Source organism: Chiloscyllium plagiosum, chromosome 37 (genome assembly GCF_004010195.1).
Source record: "Chiloscyllium plagiosum isolate BGI_BamShark_2017 chromosome 37, ASM401019v2, whole genome shotgun sequence".
NCBI classification, from domain to species: Eukaryota; Metazoa; Chordata; class Chondrichthyes; order Orectolobiformes; family Hemiscylliidae; genus Chiloscyllium; species Chiloscyllium plagiosum.
Window position 1 is genome coordinate 15,843,724 of NC_057746.1, and position 22,286 is coordinate 15,866,009.

At 39.1% G+C, this 22,286-nt stretch overlaps 2 protein-coding genes across 5 annotated transcripts in view; one reads left to right on the top strand and one right to left on the bottom strand.

Moving 5' to 3' along the window:
• LOC122541318 (netrin-G1-like) overlaps positions 1–22,286 on the bottom strand; it is a 910,622-nt gene that overhangs the window by 362,290 nt on the left and 526,046 nt on the right. The window lies entirely within an intron of this gene.
• LOC122541232 (muscarinic acetylcholine receptor M2-like) overlaps positions 12,725–22,286 on the top strand; it is a 32,022-nt gene continuing 22,460 nt past the window's right edge. The window contains exon 1 of the mRNA XM_043677852.1: positions 12,725–12,878. Coding sequence (XP_043533787.1) covers positions 12,725–12,878 — 154 coding nt within the window. The remainder of the gene's footprint in view (positions 12,879–22,286) is intronic.

Consider the following 22,286-nt stretch of genomic DNA (forward strand, 5'->3'; position numbering starts at 1 on the left):
TCATATGCTATGTTTAAAATACAGTAAAAGAAAAATGGAATTGGAATAACGTAACTCTATTTGAAAACACAGTCGAGTAATGGATTGTTTTACGGCTGTATAGTAAGTATTCCAATATAGTAACAGCCATAAACACCCCCTTGACAAAAGCAATATAAAGGGAACAGTTTGTATTACATGTAACCACATTAGCAGGAAGAGAATAGCCCTGCTTTTAGCTCTAACTGAGAGGTGACAGAAACAGCTTCCACATCTTCAAGATCTCAGTAGCAGCTGCTACTGAAAAGAAAAAAAATATGGGTTTTTGTGTGGTTAACCCCCACCCATTCAAGCTACTTCTATTGCTTCAACAGTAAAAAAAAAAAAAAGGCCTCACAAGGTGTTTACTCTGGTAGCTCGACGAAGATTCCCATGCCTCCCGCCATAAAACCTTTCTTCGAAACAAGGATGAAGTCCATCTGTTGAAGCTACTGTATCAGCATATCAAACTCTATGAAATAATGAATGATCAGTATACAAAGATGCATTCACTTTTTTTTCAAAACCTTTAGCTTTATGCTATAATTCCCCAAATACATAGACATTTCACTGACTCTAACCATGAAAACATTAACTACTGCAGTCCATTTCAGTCTGTTTTTCAGAACACCAAATGCCTCCATCTTCTCTTACCAAAGATTGTGCCAATCCATCAGCAATTATTTTTCTCTCTTTCTGCCAAGTGCATAAGTCTCAAGTTTAATGGCTCTATAAATAAGCTCCATCTAAACAGTAATGAAATTTTATCCACAAGAATGTTCGAAATCTGTAACGGGTAATGACCAGTAACTACATTGACTGAGACATATTACTCATAACACAAATGTTGAAATATTGCAATGTCAACATCAAGGTCAACGTCTTTTTAAAAATTGTGCAATATTTCTGTTTACAATTATTCAACTTTCTGCAAAAGAAAAGAAGCCTAATATGTCTTTCTAACTTCTCGTCTCCTTCTTGCATGTGTTCAGCACCGACACAAGCATCATTAAGCTTGCAAACCACATTGAACAGCATTGAGAAATTAACATTGAGAAATTGTGACTACTATTGGGCAGTGATTAACACAGCTTTCAGGCTGTCAGATTCCTTCTGACATTCTTTGTTCCACTGTAAAATTTCTGCAATACTTCAAAATGTCAGTCAGCAGAGGCTCTGGACTGTTAACATTTGTACGAATGTTTGCTAAAAACTACACAATTCCAGGAATCTTCACATTTCCTTCTTTGCCGATGGTTTGGGCAACTCCTCAATAACTTTTGTTTTTTACATCTCGTGGCGTCATCTCTCTGTGTCGGGTGACATGTCCCAGGAACGTTACTTGGGCTTTTGAAAACTCATTCTTAGCCAGTTGATCAGTGCGCATGCCTCTCAAAGTCGATCGAATAATTCTGATACTTGCTCCAAATGTTCCTTCTCTGTGTGAGGAAAAACCACGAAATCTTTGATGCACACCAAACAAATGGATAATTGTGAAATAACTTTTTTATGCTTTCTTTGAAATGTGTATGGCACATTTGTCATGCCAAAAGGCATGCATTTAAATTGGGACAGTCCATTCGGTGTCATGAAAACTAAAATGTAATTTACTCTTTTGTTTAAAGGTAGCTCTAAGTTTCTTCTGAGTGAGTCAGCTAAGAAATATAAGTAAGTGGAACCACCTTCTCAATACAATTTTCTAAAGTGGAATATTATATAATTCAGATTTGGTGACTGAATTGACTTTGCGGTCGTCCAAACATCATCTTTGGGCATGATCTTATTATGGCGGTAATACAATGAATTAGCTCCATTCACTGCAAATACCTTGTGTTATTTTACCTTTCAGCATGCATTCTCTTTTTTGAACATGTGCCGACTTTAGAGGGTTAAGACTATATGGATGTTGCTTTATTGAAACAAAATTTCGTATATGTACGTCATGATTAATTAAATTAGTACTTCCCAGCGAATTCCCACATACCTTTCCATGTGACTTAATAACTCTTGCAAATCATATCGATTTTCCTCTGGGAAGTAACTCAGTAACTTATTTCAATTTTTTAGAACTTATTCATTTTCAAATTTGAGCTGATGAGTATTCAATTCAGTATCAATTGAATTTGGTTCTTCACTCTGTGTTGTAACCAGTAACACATTATCCTTTTGGTTTTCTTCCCAATCAAAAAAGCTGTTGAGCATATTCCCATTTCACACTCAGTGAGATGTTCTCTTAACTTGCATTCTTATTAAGTAGTTCAGCTCCCACACTCATCTTTTGATTAGAATAAAACACACGAAACCCTACCTTCAACTATTTACCTACCACTCGATGTAACACTAGCACGTTACCTTCTCGAGTGAACTTGCGAATTTTTGATATCTTGTCTGCCTCAAGTGTCATTACATATAGTGCTACTTTCGCTGTTGAGCGAACTCAGCCACCTCGATTTAATGTTTTCCTAAAAATAAACATTTACACATTTAGAGTGAACAATTTCTCCTTCATTAATTTCAGTGGTCCTCTCACCTGAAATCTAAAACTAATTCAAATCGACTGAATTTTGCAGATTTTCTTGGTGAATCCATAACTGCAAAAAGTACAAATGGAATTCCTTTATCCGAATCCTCTGGATAGTCTTGACTAGAAGCCATCAGCCTGATCTTTTAACTTTCAAATACTCCCTATGATTCTGAATGGTTTATTTGATTCTGAATGATTGAATTGCTTTATACCGAAGTGATCCATAGATTTCTTGAGTAATTTTGATGCAAAATTTGACCATTGATCTAATTGTATTTCTGTGGGTAGTCCATATCTCGTAAGAATATCTCTTCTGTGATAATTAAAGCCATTGTACTGCATAATGAAAATGTGTCTGCAAATGTAGTTGACAGATCCGATATGGTCAATAAATACTAAATCCCAATTTTCATTTCAGCAAGGGGTCCTACACAATCAGTTAAACTCTTGTGAAAGGTTTCTAAAATACGAACAACAGTACTATCATTGCTGTTTTTCTCTCTTCCTGAGTTTTCTTTCTTTTCCATTGCCTAGCATGTCTGGGAAAAGTCAAACACATCCATATGAAGTCCACGCCAATAAAATGATTTTGTATATTGGCTTGAGTTTTCCATACTCCCAACTGACATCCTATTAGTAATTCATGTCCTACCCGCAACAACTCCTTTCTATACAAGTTGATGAGCATCTGCAAATTTCTTATCTGAGTGGAGATGAAACGGACTCCATTATTTCATCAAGACCCCATTTGTAATCTAGCAATATTCTGAGATTCACTCAGATTCATCATCGGAGTATGAAGCTAATACAACTGCTTTAGTTTTTCATCGTTCCATTATAATTCACACATTTCCTCTGAACTAAAAATATCAACTTTCTCCTCCAACTGATTTTTCTGTTTCTCAACCATTTGATGACATATCGTCTCTGATAGTTGAACTTCAACTTTCGTATGCCTACTCTTTGAGTTATCCTTCTGCTTCTACCAGTGACTTTCTAACCTTGTTGTCACGCAGTCAGGAAAACTTCCAGGATAGGCTTCCTTTATCACCACAGTCGTATGGGTTTGCCCTGGCTTTTCAACAAACGTAGACATCACTTCTATCTGTGCTATTGCCAAGGCAATATTATTACTAAGGATAACTATTTCCAGACTGATAATTTCTCGATTATCCCGACCACCACTTCATCACTTTTCACTGGATGCTCCAACCTTAAGGTTTAAAATCGAACACTGCTCTTTTCAGGATGAATTCCACATACTACCGTCATTTCTGACAATTCTCTATATGAATTACACATCTACTCAACTGTTACTATCAAATTTCATTTTCTCGCAAGTCTTGTTCTGGACTAGGGCAATCCCCCTCAAAATATTTCAAGATGGTTACCTCATGTTTCTAATTGTTTAAGCAGGATGTTCGAGGACAGAGCAGCTGGTCAAACCAGACAGTTTTAGATTAAACAAAATTTATTTACACACTACCAAATGAAAGATAATTTACAGTAACAATCAAATGAAAAAGAATTTAGAGTAACAACTGTTTGAAAACCTGATGGACGTGATATCCCCCGCAACTTAACAAAGAGCTGTTCCGATCTCCTGTGACATCACATAAGCATACCCTCTGCTGAAAAGGTTCATTCAAACACGGGTTATTACAGAAGAGATATTAGAGAGAGAGAGAGAGAGAGGATCAGCCAGGGATAATTTTCTGAAACACGGAACCTCTTTCCACTGCAGCAACGTTTGCCAGGACCTGAGTTAAATTCAGATCAAACTAGAAAAATACCTCAACTGGGAAATTTGGCCAGCCCCTTCCACCATGCAAGTGTTTTTTTTTAAAAGTAAACAAACCGGAAGCCCTTTAAGTGAACAACCCGGAAACCCTTTAAACATTAAGCAACATCTGTTAGTCTTAACCACATTGTGCTAACTCAGATAAAACGGAACCTGTTTCTTTTACAAATATTTTTAGAAAAAAGCAAGGATGACATTACCTTGTTCAAGGAGCGACATTGTCACAATCTCTTAAAGCATTCATTTCTTTACCTGCTCTTTCTGGCATAAACGAATAAACCTTGCACTCACAAGTAAACTCATTGAAGCAAACCAACAATTTCATTTCAATAATCCACCAACGAGGCTGAAACTTCACAGCTCTGACTGTTCTTTCCTTCACCACTTCAAAAACACTCACTAATTTATTCTGTTCTCCTTCATTTTTCTTTAATATGATTTCCCTAAACTACAAACACTGCCATGTCATATGGCATACTGTAATATGAAAACAGTGGAGGTTTTTTTGAACTTCTCTTTCACCATCTTTAGTTATTAGCAATCTCATGATCATCCGCCATTTTTGCTGGTAAACGTGTAGTCTATACTCTCTGCTCTCCCATATGAGTTCTGATCACTTCAGGAAATCAAATTTTGAACACCTCCAAATCAATGTCTTTGTGAGTATCCTATCTTTGAATTATTATCAATCGTCGCATCCATTTGTTTGTTTTATTTTACATTCATTGGCAGAAGTGGGGGTCATTGGCTGAAACAGCAATTTATTGCCTATCCTTAATTGCCCAATGGATGTCTAAGTTTCACCCACATTTCTGTGGTTTGGGAACTACACGTAAACCATACCTGGTGAGGAAGGCAGATATCCTTTCATGCAGGTCATTAGTGAACCAAGACAGTTTTTTTTTCCTGACAATCAGCAATGGTTTTATGGACTATCGCAATGTATGTTTGACCAGGTTCCATTTTTACATTCTTCCAATATTGCCTCTAGGATTCTGGTACTCACACATTTGCACTTAAGATGGCGTTTTCACGTCATTATATGAACCTTTCCCCCATTTTAGACGGCTCCGTGTGGCTCCGTGGTTAGTGCTGCTGCTTCTCACCACAAGGGATCCAAGTTTGATTGCGGCATCAGGTAACTGTAGTCTTTGAACACTTGCCCCGTGTCTGCCTGGGTTTCCTGCAGTTGATCAAGAACGCTACCAAAATCCAAAGATGTGCAGGTGAGGCAAATTGCGATGGTGTTCAGGGATATGCAGGTTAGGTACTCCATCTTTTAATTTCTATGTCTTTTTTGATTATGTCAACTGCGATAAGGGGCCCTCCAAAACGTCCACCTTCCGCTTCCACTGAGAATTCCTATAACCGTCGTTTACAGGATCTTCGTCCATCTTTGACTCATTACCAATGCTTCGACCCTCACTCCCACTCTTCCCACCAACAGCAGAGGAAGAGTCCCCCTCGTCCTCACCAACCATGTCACTAACATCACATCCAAAGTGTTATTAATTAGCATTTCCGCCACTTCCAGTGGAATTCCATTGCCAGCCGTGTATACCCATCCTTTCGCTTGAAAGATTTCTGAGGGATTTTCTCCCTTTATAGCACCGTGCCCAATCCTCCTCAATTTCCCACAATTCCCCACACCCAGATGGCACCTTCCCTAAACATTGTCAAAGGTGTAATATTAGCCCTTTTACTTACTCCTTCTACATCATCTAAGGCCTGAGACAAGCATTCGAAGTTGAGCTAAATGTAGCTAACTGCATTTGCTGCTCAGAATGGTATTTCCTGAATATTGGGGAGACGAAGTACAGACTGACTGACTGCTTTGTAGATCGCCTACGTTCTGTACATAAAAATAACTTTGAGCTTACAATTGTTTACGCATCAATGCGCCTCAATATTCCCTGGCAGACATCTGTGTTACCACCTTACACTACAGTGCTCCAACGCTGCTCCGTGCAAGCTTGAAGAACATCATTTTATTTTCCCCTAGTGAATTCTACAACCATCTTGAACTAACAATTTTAGAGCCTGAGAACCTTCTCCCATGTCCTTACCCATCCTGCACACACCAGGCCTTTTCATCACACAACCATCCCTTGTCAGCCAGTTATATTCGCCATTATCACCTCTTCATTCTTTTGAATGCCGAAGTGCTGTTTTTTATCTGAGCTCTGAGCTCCAACTCCACCTACCAGTTACACCTTCCTCTTCCCACAGACCATTCTTTTTCATGTGTACCCACCTATTTCGTTGCCACAATCAGTTCTGAATAAGCACCACTGGAAGTAAAATTTCCATGCTGCCTTTTTAAAGAGATGATGCTAGACATTTTTTTAAGATTTAGCCGCAATTTCTAATTTTGTAGATGCGTGATCTTAATTCAAATTCAGCTGGAAGAGCTCAAGATATAATAGTTAGGAAGCAACTATTTCAGTTTACAAAGATGCCAATGATAAGAGGTCTTTTATTTAAGTATTTGGAAGAAGGACTGGTGAACATTTAAAGAATTCGTTTTTAACTAGTGGCTCAGCCAAGTTTTAATGAACTTCCCGAAATAATGTTAAGAAAATGTTCAATTCAGATGCTTACAATGTTTCAAGTCAAAAGTAGGAAAGATTATTCGGCCGAACAGCTTTAAAGTGGTAACAAAGAAGCAATTTTTTTTCTTGTTAAGGTAAAGATCTTACTTAGTGTCCTTTCAATATGCATTTATTTTCACCCACACCCCCTTCTCTGGCATAAGATTTAGCAGCAATTTCTAATTTTGTAGCTGCGGGAGATTTACTCAAATTCAGTTGGAAGAGCTCAAGATATAATAGATAGGAAGCAATTATTTCAGTTTGCAAAGACGTTAATAATTCATTTTAAGTATTTGGGGGAAGGACTGGTGCATGTTTAAATAATTCGTTTTTAACTCTTAGATCAGGCAAGTTTTAATGAACTTCGCGAAATAATGTTAAGAAAAAGTTTTATTTGGAAGCTGACAACGTTTCAAGTCAAATGCGGATAGGTGATTTTGCCCAATATGCATTACTGATGACATATAAGCAATGTTTTTCTTATTAAGGAAAAGACATAACTTAGTGTCCTTCCAATATCCATTTATTTTCTTTCTGCTTTTTCCCTGCCTGCCCTGATTGTTCGACTTGCTTATTTTCTCAACTGTACCAATCTCAGATTGATCTCATTCCTCACTATCTCCCTTGGTTCCACCCAACACCTCACCACCCCCACAACCTTACTGGTTCAAATCCTCCCAAGCAAATCTAGCAAATCTTCCTGCCAGTATATTAGTCCCCTTCCAATTCAAGTGCAATTCATCATTCTTGTACAGGTCACTTCTACTCCAGAAGCGATTTCAATTACCAAAACTATTAACCCTTCTCCCATAACTAGCTCCTTAGCCATGCCTTCATCTATGCTCTCCTTGTATTCTTACCCTGACTAGCTTGGCACATCGGGAGTAATCCAAATATTGCTACTTCGAGGACCTGCTTTTTAAGTTCCTGCCTAACTCTCGATATATTCCCTTCAAAAGCTCCTCTTTTTTCCCTTCCTATGTGGTTGGTTCCAATGAGTACAATGACTTCCTGCTGGGCCCTCTCCTCCTTGAGAACATTCTTCACACTCTCGAAGATATCCTTGATCCTGACACCAGAGAGGCAACATACCATTCTGATTTTTCGGTGCTGGCCACAGAAACGTCTGTGAGTGCATCTGCCTACAGTGTCTCCGAACACAACTGATCTCTTGGATCCATTATTGAATTATAGCCAGTCTCAATACGTGGCTGTTCGTGCTGCATTCGCCCGGAGTATCCATCATCCCCTCCAATTTACAAAACAACATACTTGCTTGAAATTGGGATAACCAGAGAAGACTCCTGCACTACCTGCCTACCTCTCTTACATTTGCTGTAGTTACGCCATCTATCTGTCTGTATCTGCCATTTTTTCCCTTCCTATAACTGTGATCCATCAAACCCCTTTGCGCTTGTAAATTACTCATAGCCTCTAACTGCCTCTCCAACCGATTCATTCAATCTGATAGAATTCTCAAATAATGGCATTTAAATCAGATATAATCCTTAATAACACATAAACTCTCCCTAAACCGCCACACCTGACAAGAAGAGTGCATCACTATACCAAGACAATTTTGCTTCTTTCAATCTACAGACCCATAAAGTAGCACGGTCTTATTTCTCTACAAAGTACTGTGCCAGGCGTCTTAATACTTATGGCTTATATTTTTATGTTTAGTCAAGAGAAATGTCACAATAAAACGTATAATCAAAAAGAACCCACTCTGCTCACCTCTGTGGATGTACAGTAAGGTCACACGTAAAACTATTCACTTAAACATGTGTGCTGTGACCTCTCCCAAACAGGTTCCTCGAAGATCAGTTGTGAATTTCACTGTTTATTACTTTTCACAGATGCACTCCGGAGCCCAGCAATATATGAATTTAAACAGTAAAGGCAGTAACTATGCAGGTTCACTTCTGTGTTAAGGAGCAGTGTGAGTTTCTTTCTCTCTATCTCTCCTGCATTAACTGACAATGTATGCCTTTGTCTGTTCCTTTCCATTTTAAAAGTGCTGTTGTTTTGACTTTTTTTTTTCTGCAAACTTCCAAAACAATGCAAAAACATATAAAGCAGTAATTACTGCTCCTGAAATTCGAGGAAATTACCTCCAACACATAAAATACCTCACAAAATTTTGTTATAGCCATATTTTTCCCGTCCTCCATCTTGGATTACCTAGAATTCCAGCTGTACTTTAATGTTACAAGTCATGATGATGATTCTAATAGTTTATAATTTCTAATAGGTATCCAGATTTCATTTTCATAATCTGTCAAACAATCGATCACAATGGTCGCACAAGATGTGATGATGCAGGGTATTGTCTAGATTTAGCTTAATGTCCACACTGACTGCGCAGTGGTTAATAATGCTAAAGGTATCATGGACAGGTGTTCTTGTAACAAACAGATTCCTATACTCTTGTTGATTCCCTCAACCAAATCCTCAGAAGTCCACCAGTTATGTCATTTCACACTTGATTGGCTCAGTCATATGGTTTCACAATGTCATTTTGTATGAACCGCACTGAAACACCCAAAGTGTGTGCATTCTGTACACCTGCTACTCTGTATGCTTACTTCAAATGATGTTCGATGTAAAAAAAAGAAGGTTGTGATTCATAATCCGAAGTTGTTGGCGAGGATAGTTGTTGGTGTGGTTATAATTAGTAGAAACCAGCGGGCACACCTTTCTTTCCCATTTCTGCCCAATATTGCATCATGGTATCCAGAGACAATTCTGTGGACGTCTGATGACAGTGCCAGCACGTTTAGTGGAATATTTCTACCAGTTGAAGAGAGCTTATGCAGGGACGACCGTGATGGTTTCTGTGATATTACCTCCAAGGATATATTTAGTTTGTAGTATTACTTCAGCTTGTTGCTTGACCGCAGTACAGTGCAGTTCTTTCCAATTCTTCGACAACACTCGAAATGTTACAAAGGAAGACTTTCGAAGAGGGACAAGGCCGTTTCCTATTATCATTATCAGTGCGTGTTTAGTGCCAATGGTCCTTATCGTGTCATTCTTTTGTTTAAACTTTCTAGTCGTTGATTCAATTGAGCGAACTGCTAGCCAATTTCTGAGGCAATCAAGGCTTAACCACTTAACTTTTGGTTTGGTGTTTCATGTCGACTAGAAGGATAAAGATTCATATTCTTTAGCTAAAGCACATTAGTGGACCTTTCTTTGTAAAAAGAAAATGGTTGTATCACTGCCATAAGTCGAGGTTCTAATTCCTTCTTTTTCAATTGACTTAAATGTTCACTTTCTGTGATAGACAGATTGCATCTCACATCCCAAGAACATTAGAAAAGATGCTTGGGTTTTTTTTTCTCCATTGATGTAACATCGACTGACCTGTCTGCCAATTCAGCTTGAATATTTGTGCACATATAGCAGTGGGCAGTCGTTGGGTCATCCCATAAAATTGTTGTTTGCATAACCCAGCAATCATATAGCATTGCATCTATACATGTTCCTTTTTCCAGGCAGAGTTTAAAGAGATTAACACACTTATGCGCAAATGTCCATGCTCTCTCTGTTGGGTAACTCAATTTCATTTTTTAATCTTCATGTTTCTCAAATATAGTGCTGCCAAAAGCAGCTCCAGATGAAACAAGAAATTCAGTACATTTTATACAGATACTATCTTCCAGATGAACGTTAGATCTGCTTTTCACAGTCAATGCCTTGCTACTTTTTTTTTGTACAATGGCACTACGTTTACTATTATCATTTGCGATTTCTACCAGGGGTTCAGTATACATAATCTTTATTAAATTACTTTCTTTTGCTACATTGTGCCCATAAAATTTCCACTATTCCCTTACTTCTTGTTTTTCCTCTGTTCAAACGCAGAATTATGCATGCACCAACAGTGAAATACATTCAGTCGAAGAAGGAAGAAAATATTCGCTACTTGGATTTAACTCAGCTATTCATTATGATGAAGTTGATGTGATTGTGGACACAAATCGGCAGCCTTACTTTAAACTTGATACTCTTTGAGACTCGTGTTCCTCTGAAATATTTTGATCTATGAAATCTATTTATAAGTAAATTTAAATAACAATCAATGTGCTTGTCTTCACTCATCTCTGTATAGGAGAGTTCCTGAAGGTGCCAGACATTTCCCTTCTCTCTTAAGTGGACATTTTATTATTTAGAAACATTGCTGGCTATTTGGTGATAAAGATAACTTAATTTCCCACCTGTTCTCATATTTTCTGCTATCTTTCTTGTAGACATCAGAATCTGACAGTCTATTTCCGAATTATTTGCTTTGTACTCAGTTATATGTGTTTGGCCCCATATCAAATATCTAAACTTGGTTTTTTGAAAAAAATTGAAATTCTTTCAACATTTTAGTTGCCATTTATTTATTTTCATAATGGATAGTTTTCCTTCAATGTGCCCAATTAGCTGAAGGCTTCATCCGAATATTAGTCATCACTATCCTCCCATTCTGACTTTAAATAATTTTGTTTTAAAGTAATATTATTGTGTGAAACATAATTTGTGAAGTTTACTCTGTTCTATTTTAATTACTACTCTCTGCCATTTTTTTCTTTCCACCCACTAGTAATGTCAACCACCCTGCCTATCTATTGTGTAAGGAATGTATTCTTCTTCCAATTTATGGGGAGAGTACTCCAACTATGAAATTCCTTCATAATTATCCATGAAAAGTGATTCCTCATTTTCAAGCCTCTTCATATTCATGTGTTTGCAGTACGAGCAGGAGAAAGTGAGGACTGCAGATGCTGGAGTCAGAATCAAAACGTGGGGCGCTGGAAAGGTTCAGCTGGTCAGGCACCATCAGGACAGTTGAAGTTTCGGACACAAGCCCTTCATCAATTCACAGTACGGACCTATCTGTCTATTCACTAATGTCGAAAAGACTTAGAAATCAATCGATGTTTCATAACTCTTGTTTTCTCGTGTTCATGTTAGCTCTGAATTGCTAATAGCATCCGTACACTATTCACACACTTTCTCACCTTGTCACTTTCCACGTGGGTCCCAGACCTCTGAGCGGTTAGTTGTGCAAAAGTGGGGCAATGGCCTGAGACCTGACATCGGTCAGATGAAGATATTGGAAACTCCTATTCGCATCTTCAAATATGTATTAATTTGGACAATGTGTGAGTTTCTGGGAATGCCTCACTTTCTGTCATATTTCGAGGCTCTGAATTGGTTTGGTAGGATATATAATTTTTCGTAGATTGTATAAGGTGGAGGGACTGTATCAGCTTAAGAAGCTATGTTAAATTGAGGAGTTTGATACGTTGGCATGTCTGTATCTGATCAAGACCAGTTTTGTTTTTGGTAGTTTACTAATTTAATCCATAAGAACAAATTCAAAACTAGCATTAGAAATTAATAACCTGAAATTTTACATTAAAGATTCGAAACAACTATTTGAGCAGAGTATAAATACCCTGTGAAGCAATTTGCAATAAATTCAAAAATTGTACTTTATTTATTGACCAGGATGCGCAGCAAGTTGGTCTGCATTTAAATGATATGGAATCCAAGTACGCATAACAATTACATTAAAAATACTTGACATTTTGAGGAGATTTTGCCTTTAATATTCGGCTAATTAATGTAAATAAAATTGTTGAAATTTAGCATTTTCCAATTTAGTCTCAACAATATATATATTATTGTAGCGCAAGTCTTACTTGGTAGTCACCATCTGCTCAAAACTGAAATCGAAGCTAATTGTGCAAAGTTGCAATTCATCATTCCCCAGGAGTTTTCTGCAGGCTACAAATGAAAGACTCCGAGGACGTTGTGGTTCAGAACTTATCTCGGAGGGACTGCCTGCAGCGTGATTACTTAGAGCACTTTGCACAGAAAATGCGTCATCTAATTCAAGCCATTGAAAAAATATTTTATCCGGCAATTGCAGCTATTGGTATCCTTGGTAAGTAACTGTGATCACTGAAAGTATGTAAGTCAATCCTTTCACTGATCTTTGTATCAATCTGCGATTGCTGATCTTGCAATCTGACCTATGGGCAACTTAGCATGGCCAATTCACCCAACCTGCACATTTTTGGATTGTGGCAGAAAACCGGAGCACCCGAAGGAACGCAGACACGGGGAGAATGTGCAAACTCCACACAGAGAGTCGTCTGAGGCGGGAATTGAACCCGGGTCTCTTGGTGCTGCTAACTGGCGTTGGCTCCTTCATTGGCTTGTGAATGTGTACCCTGAATCATTTTATCTCGTCACTGCTTTGAGATTGGACTTTTCCAAGTTGAACTTCGGAAATTGACTCTGCTAATTTAAAAGCTCGAAATCACATTTAGTTATACCAAAATAATTTACCGTTCTATTGCTTAATATTCAAGTGTGTATATTAGTATTATTAATACATTCAGCTGATTTACTCTGTTTTTTGCCCCCGTGTTCAGTGTTCTCGTAATTTGGATTTGCCAGCAAATTTTAAGATTGACTTTATGCTTCACGAATCTATACTGTAGGTTTAAGTAATTAGAAATATGATCCTGCCTTTGATCTTTGTGCAAATCGATTTTCTTTATTTAGCACACGGAGTAAATATATTTAATTCCCCAATACCTCTTTGCTTTTTATGCTGTCCATTTGCTATTGAACGCCAACAGCGAATTGATCAGAAATTAGACATGAGGCTCCATGATCACTCATTGATGGTCCTTTGCAAATATATATGTCCTCTCTACTCCTTCTAATGTTAGGACACATGCTTCACTTCAGAATTCAATTTGGAATCCACATGCCTGTTACAATACAATGATGATTTTCCTGCCACGGCTATTAAGCTAAATGATCAATAGCTCCCTGCATTTGAATTATCTTCTGTTTTCGGTAAACGGTTAGCATTGGCATGTATTAGTCATCTGGTAATGATCCTCGTTCCAAGAAGTATACGTGTACTATTTTTTTCTTGTCCATCATCTTTTCGTGTCACCTTTTTCATGTGCGTGTGCATCAATAACTTTAACACTGTATGAGATACTTCGCCTTTTTTACCATAAATATCTTCAAATTTCTTGTTCATTTTGTTGAACGTACTTAGTTTATCTATGCAGTTCGACCTCTAATGCATCAACCTCGAATCTTAACGCATTATCCACCAGCATTACTGCTAGAACATGACTCTGCAATCAACAGGCAAATAATTTTGTCCGCTCTAGTCACACGACCTCGACACACCCTATCATCAACCTCATTATTGTCTTGGAGTTAGTCTGATCCATAGCACAGTGGCCACCAACTTCAACTCTTATTCGACTGTTGCCTTGCACCAAATATTTACGTTCTTTCTTACCTTTGACCTTCTCATGACCCAAAACCCCATTCCATGCAGTCCAGCACAGAATTGACGTTCACAATTCTTTTAAAAGAAATGGTAAGTGTATTACTTGTTAACTTTTTCAAATTTGCTCGGCTGTAAAATGGGAGATAATTGAGCGCAGGATGGGTAATATCGCATTGCATACCACATGGGAAAGATAAACGTACATTGCTTTGATTTTGAAATTCTATTATTTTCTAGAGGTATCCGAATAGACAAGAACATGAATGCAAATTCTCTCCCTACAGATGTTGCCAGGCATGTTGAATTCCTTCATCATTCCCTTGTTTGTTCAGCTCAACATTGCATTCTTACCCTTTCTTCTGTATCCCCGAATTTCTGCACTCTTTCAATGAAACTCAGTTCAATTCACCTCCGGGTGCTCCGGTTTCCTTCCACAGTCCAAAGATGTGCAGGCCAGGTGAATTGGCCATGCTAAATTGCCCATAGTGTTAGGTAAGGGGAAAAGGTAGGGGTATGGGTGGGTTGCGCTTCGGCGGGGCGGTGTGGACTTGTTGGGCTGAAGGGCCTGTTTCCACACTGTAAGTAATCTAATCTAATCAAAAGGCATCACCGTTTTCAATTAGATATTGCATTGTCTGCTGGAAATGTTATTTGTTTATTTAAAGATCTCAGTGAATGTCCACAACGTACATTTTCTCTGAAGTCTGAAAATAACAGAGCGATTGGGGACAGATTAGCTGAGGAGTGTTGTTTAGGGTTGTGATTCTTCTGGAACTCAGCTGACATGCCGCCTTCAGAAAATAAAAACCTGACACACTGGTTCACAACATTGACATCTCTTCACCATGTATTCGATTTTCTGAAGGCTCTATTGAAGCATTCCTTGTTTTATAAACTTGTTATTTTTCGTTCTCTTTCCGTTAGTCTGCAGCGAATGGATTCTCACTCGATATTTATTTAGTTTATTTAATGATACTCGATTCTGTCTGCAAGTAAACTCCGCCCTCATTTGACTACAAATATAATACGTTGACATTCCTCTTACATACACAATCTTTCTCTTAAAGTTTGCACAGGTTAGGTAAATTGGAATTTCTAAATTGTTGTATGATGACCAGGAATGTACAGATTTATTCAAATAGCCATGGCGAATTTCGGATTAATAGGATGTGGACTGGGGTTACTGCTAGAACATGGATGGATGCTCTTCAGAGAGACGGTGCTTATTCAGTAAGCCCAATCGTCTCTGTGTGCACTAGAGGATTTTAATGATTCATTTATGTTGTACATTTAACACCCTCAAATCGTATTAAGAGGGGTAGAGCAGAAATTTGGTAGTTTCATTCCACAATATTGATTAATTCTCGAAAGGTTTCAACCTCAGTGTAAGGTATATCAAAGCTAGCCTCAGCACCTGGGTAGACTGAATCGTAATGCAGGCTATGGAACGGGATTGGCTTATGAATAACTACCTAGCCTTCAATTCCTGTGCCAGAGTGTTGTAATATCAATTATTGGGAAGTGAAACTCCAGTGCCAGACAACCATAGCTGAGCAGCAGTAATGTTTGGGAATGATTGTGATTGTTATTGCGCTAGGGAGTAAGTGACTGCCTACTCTACAAAAAAAAGTTTTATAGCAAAACATAAGAATGACTCCCTGTCGTTTGTGAACCAGTCCCTAAAACTGTCCGAATTGGAGAAGGATCCCAAACCGTAAGAACGGATGAAGTAGTTACCATGTGAAATTACCAGTTTTTAAACCATTTAACCTCCGCCTAATCCTGCAATCCACGAGTTACTGATTAATTTGGTCAACTAATTCCGTTCTAATTCTACACAAATAACCTTACATGAATTCTAGGGGCCAGAGGATCAGGCATGAAGGAGGAAATGAAGGAAAGCCTTATGAGTCAAAAAATGGTGTTGAGGAAGTTGATAAGATTAAAAGCTGATAAATGTCAAGGGCCTGATCCTCTGCATTTCAGAGTACATAAGGAATTGGCACTGGAAATAATGGACTCATTGGCAATTATTTCTCAGAATTTATAATCACTGGAAGTGGTCCAATGGACTGGAAGGCAGCTAAAGTAAGTCCACTTTTAAAAAATAGGAGAGAGAGAATAAACGGGGATTTTCTGACCAGTTAGCCTAGCATCAGTGGTGGGGAAATATTCTGGAGTCAGTCGTACAGGATACAATAACTGAGCATTTTGAAAGTGGTGGCGGAAATCGTCCAGGTCAGCATGGATTCACTAAAGGGAAATCAAGCTTGACGAATCTTCTCGACTTTTTTGAGGATGTGACCACTAAAGTGAACAAGTGTGAAACATTAGATGTTGTGTATCTGAACTTTCAAAAGATTTTTGCCGATGTTCAATATTCGAGATTTGAAAGGAACTTTTAAGTTCATGGTACTAAAGATAATATATTGATGAAGATAGACAATTGGTTGGCAGACAGGAAGCAGAGAGTTTGAATAATCTGTTTTTCAGAGTGGCAGGCAGTGACAAGTGTGGTGCCATAGAATTCCACTCTGGCATTCGACCTGTTCACAGTAAACTTAGAGAGTTGTGAAATGTGGAATTCTCTGTCTCAGCAAGCTGTTACAGCCAGTTAGACATGCTGGATGTAACGCTTGTGGCGAAACGGGGTCTGGAGGAAAAGTGGGAATGGGGATACTGAAACTTCACGGTCAGCTATCATCATATTGAGTAGTGATGTAGGCTGTAACAGCTGAAGGTTGAATGACTTGTACCCGCATCTATTTTCTGTGGGTTTGTATGCAACGAATGTTTGATCAGTAATTTCCTATCTCTCTTCTCGTCTCTCTCTTCTAGTCAATTCAATAGCAATTGCCATCCTCTGCCGGGGGAAGTGTGGTCTTTCCAGCTGGACAACTCACTACTTGGTGGCCATGGCAATGGCAGATTTATTAGTTCTTCTCGCTGAAGTCATACTGTGGCGGATTAGTATGCATTATTTCCTGGATTCCTTCCTATATATCACACCCGTGTGTACCTTTACCAGTCTCCTGGCTCGTACAGCTGGAGATGTTTCTGTCTGGTTCACTGTTGCCTTCTCCTTTGATAGACATGTGGCTATTTGTTGGCAGAAGATGAAAGCAAAATATTGCACCAAGACAACAGCGGCTCTCGCACTAGCAACAATAAGTATTTTGTTCTCTTTGAAAAACATTCCCTACGTTTTCACATTTAAACCAGCAGTAATACTTTACAATGTACAATGGGGCTGTTCTGTCAGGCAAAGTTATTACAGTGAGCTAGCGTGGGTGGCTTTTGATTGGACGGTTACTGTTTTGACTCCACTGCTACCATTTGCTCTAATTCTGTTGCTCAACGCTCTCACAGTGAGATACATTTTAGTGACCAATCAAGTCCGTAAGAGACTCATAGGTGAGAGAAAAGGAGATAATCCGTCTGATCCAGAGATGGAGAACAGACGAAAATCTGTGATTTTACTCTTTACAATATCTGGCAGTTTCATACTTTTGTGGTTGCCAGTCATTATAGACTTTTTATACATCATTAAAACAGGAATCAGCCCTTTTGAATATAACAGCTCAGAATATTTTTTACGACAATTTGGAATTATGTTGCGGAATACAAATTGCTGTACAAACACGTTTATTTATGTACTGACTCAATCCAAGTTCAGGAAGCAGTTCCAGAGTGTGGTGAAGTGCCCAATTACTTTAATTACGCATTTACTTAAAAAACAGAGCAAATGACAGCGACTCAAGTGCAGGCTGGAAGTTTCTGTTCTGTTTAAACTGCATTACTTTGTTCATTTTCTTTGTCAAATATATGTTGAGAAAAGGGTTTGACCTGAGGAAGATGACATCAGAAGGATTTTTATGATCCCGAACGATTGGCCTGCAAATAATGATCAGATCTTCCACGAATCTACTGAAAAATGTTTAGGGAAAAAGGAGTGTGACTAGAAAGATATTACACCCATTTTTAAGAAAATAAAATGTTGTTAATGCTTAAAACTTCTGGGTTTTTTGCAATTTTATTTATTTTTAAAGGCATCTTATTGATCGATGTTCCTCCACTTTATGTCTTTCAGCCATTGCACTTAATCTACAAGCCCCTCCCCCACCCCTCCTTCTCCCCAGCCTCTGTTGCACAATGATTCATGTAAAACTGGTCAACAGTGGTAGTTGGTATTATTCTTATCTAGGCTAATCTGCCAATGGGCTTCTCAATTGGGTATATCGGGTTATGAATGCAATGAGGTCCTGTGTCGAGGACAGGATTCAATGGTCGACGGAGACTAATCTTGGGGACATTTGGATGAATGTGGTTCCATGTCAACTCATTTTTTTTTTCATCCTGTTCTCACTCTTAAGATTTAAATCTGTAGTGTACTGTTGAGCAAGAATTAGTTGGCAGGAATTAGTGTGGAAGTGTAGTAGAGAAGGATCACGAGGCGGAGATAGCATGGGTGATGTTGTAGATTTCTTTTTGTTTCTCATTAGAACTCACTTTATTTAAACGGATCTGCAGGATGGGTACAAGTAAGATGTTTTTACTAGTTGTGACGTGACAATCAAAACACAATTTAGTTACAAAAGTGATGTCATTTGGCTCATGAGATGAAAATAAATCATTTCATTCAGAACTGTGATCTGTTGGAATTCTATGCCCAGAGGGTCTTTGGGAATTTAATTTATCAGTATGGTTAAGGTAGAGATTGATAGATTTCTGACTAGTCACAGCATGGGAAGTAGGTATCGGCAAAGATATTGAAATGCTCAATCGTCCACATTGGTATGTAATGGTGTAGCAAAGCTTGACGTGTCAAATGGTACATCCTTTTTCCTGTGTTATAACTTTCATAAGGCTCGTTCTGGAGCACAGAGAGACATTAGAAACACAAAGGATTACTAATTAACCGGACGAGAAGATTTGTCATCTCAAGGAGATTTGCTAGGACAGTTTAGGTGAAGGTGTGTGGTAATGCTTCAACATTACTTTAAGAAAGCATGTGTAAAAAAAGGTCTAGGATAAGAAATAAATAGGAAATTGACACGCTAGCTACTCACCAATAATCCCATTTGTGAGTGTCATTTTCTTAGTCCTGTAATCTTCTCACCTCCGCCTTTAGTGTACTTTTTCTGGCCTTTTCTTCTGTGCGTCATTACGATCTAGCGCCAACCTATCTCTCGCCAATAAGATAATTAATTATTTCATCCATGATTTTAAATAATGTCATTGTTAGCAATCGCAAGATAGCATGACAACGCTAACAGATCCAAATATCAACATATATCTGTTTTCCATCAAAAGCAATATGATGGAAATTGTCCTTAAAAGTGCTGTCAAGCAGAACATGCTTAGTAATAACCTCGTCTTTGATGCTCTCTTAAGTTCCATCTTGACTGCTTAGCTCTTGATCTTATTATATCCTATGCATAAACATAAGTAAAATTCCAGACTGATACTAGAGCAGTGCCTGTTGACATCATGACTCAGTGTAACAGATTTCTATCCTTGCAAAAAATTAGGCGATGGGATTCAGGAGGCAAACTCCGTACTGGTAAGATTCATACCTGACACAAAATCTAATGGAGCTCAGGAATTTCAGCTCAAGGATGTTCATCAGCGTTACATTAAAAGTTCAACCAACTTCAGGTGCTTCATCAATGATCTTCTATCCATCATAAAGTCGCACGTGCGAACATTCGCAGCTGATTGTGCAATGTTCAGCACAATTCATTTTTCCACAGTTATGGAAGCAGCCTAAGTTGTGAGACGATATGATAGCTTTAAGGGACATGCTTTGTCCTGTTTCATTTTTGAAGAGAATTTATAACACATAAGTGAAGAGCTATTCATTGAAAGTCCATTTTATAAGCATCTAGTGAGGCCTTCGGTTTGATTTTGAAGTTGAAACAATAGAAGCAGCGGGAATTGGTGGAGCAAATTTCGACAGAATCTTTTTTTTATTATTTTCAGTAGCAGTTTTGGGCTCTTGAAGCTGAATATAGATGCTGGTCTTGCCTCTCTAAATTGAAACTAAAAGGTGCGGGTCCCGTTTCTGCTATTAGAAATGCATGTGAAACAATCTGTTTCACTGAATTTGCCTTTGTCAAGGGTGTGTTCCTGATATATTACTAAACTGGAACAGTTACTGTTTAGTGGTTAAATGATTGGTTACTCGTTAAGATTTCCAGGAGAACTACGTTATTCGAATTATCTCTTCGTTTTTGTTGTACTTTAAAGGTAGTCTATTAATAAAGTATACTTTGCTTCAAATCAGTTTGTCTAATGGATACACATGCTGAATGCAACGCCTAGCACTTGCCTTTAAAATAAGAAAATCTTAGCGTGTGAACTAGTTTATTACTATACTTTGAGTGGGTTTGGCTTGCACCATAACAATATCCATATTGAGAAATATATGGTCAATATCGCAGTTTACTTTTGAAAATTCCAAGTGCCATTCATGGCACACAAATACCAAGAGGTTTCCATAAACAATTGGAAAGAATAGAAACATTGCCCTTGACAATCAAAGTCTTAATGTTACCAATGACCACAAACCAAACGGAGTTTGCCTGATATACAATCTAACAGAAGGATCAGACCAGAGGCTCGGCAGCCTGCAGAGATTAAACTACTTCCTGATTCCTCAAAGGATGTCCATAATTTCCAAGCACAAGTCAGTGGTTTATAGCATACACCCCTCTTGACTAGATTAGAGTGGAGCTGGAAAAGAACAGCAGGTCAGGCAGCATCCGAGAAGCAAGAAAATCGACGTTTTGGGCAAAAGCACTTCATGAGGAATTGAGGCAGAGTGCTTGCAGAGTGGAGAGATGAATGAGGGGCGGGGAGAAAGTAACAGAGAGTACAATAAGTGAATGGGAGTGGGGATGAAGGTGGTAGGTCAGAGAGGAGGCTGGAGTGGATAGGTGGAAAGGAAGATAGGCAGGTAGGAAAGGTCATGAGGGCGGTGCCGAGCTGGACGTTTGGAGCTGGGGTGAGGTGGGGGAAGGGGAAATGAAGAAACTGGTGAAATAACATTGATACCATGGTGCTGAAGTGTTCCGAATTGGAAGATGAGGCGTTCTTCCTCCAGACGTCGGGTGGTGAGGGAGCAGCGGTGGAGGAGGGCCAAGACCTGCATGTCCTCGGCAGAATGGGAGGAGGAGTTCAAATGTTGGGTCACAGGATGGTGGGGTTGCTGGTGCAGGTTTCCTGGAGATGTTCCCTAAAGTGGTCTTCTTGGAGGAGTACAGTCTCCCCAATGTAGTGGCGACCGCATCGGATACAATAAATAATATTGTGGGATGTGCAGGTAAAGCTAGGATGGATGTGGAAGGCTTTTTTGGGGCCTTGGACGGGTGTGAGGGAGGAGGTGTGAGCGCAGGTTTTGCACTTTCTGTGGCGGCAGGGTAGGGTGCCAGGACGGAAGGGTGGGTTGTTGGGGGGCGTGGATCTGACCAGGTAGTCATGGAGGGAATGCTCTTTGCAGAAAGTGGAAAGTGGCGAGGAGGGAAATATATCCCTGACAGTGGGGTTCATTTCGAAATGTCATCGGATGATGTGGTTTATGCGAATGTTGGTATGTGGGAAGGTGAGCACCAGGGGTGTTCTGTCCTTGTTACGGTTGGCGAGGTGGGTTTTCAGGGCAGAGGGGCGGGATGTGGATATGATGCATTGGAGGGCATCTTTAACCACATGGGAAGGGAAATTGCGGTCTCTAAAGAAGGAGGCCATCTGGTGTGCTCTGTGGTGGAACTGGTCGTCCTGGGAGCAGATACGGCAGACGGGGAGGACATTTTTTGCAAACCCACCGACACCCACAGCTACCTGGATTTCACGTCTTCCCGTCCTACCTCCTGCAAAAATGCCATCCCGTGTTCCCAATTCCTCCACCTGCGCCATATGTGCTCCCAGGTGGACCAATTCCACCACTGAACACAAGAGATGGCCTCCTTCTTTAGAGACCACAATTTCCCTTCCCACGTAGTTAAAGATGCCCTCCAATGCATTTCATCC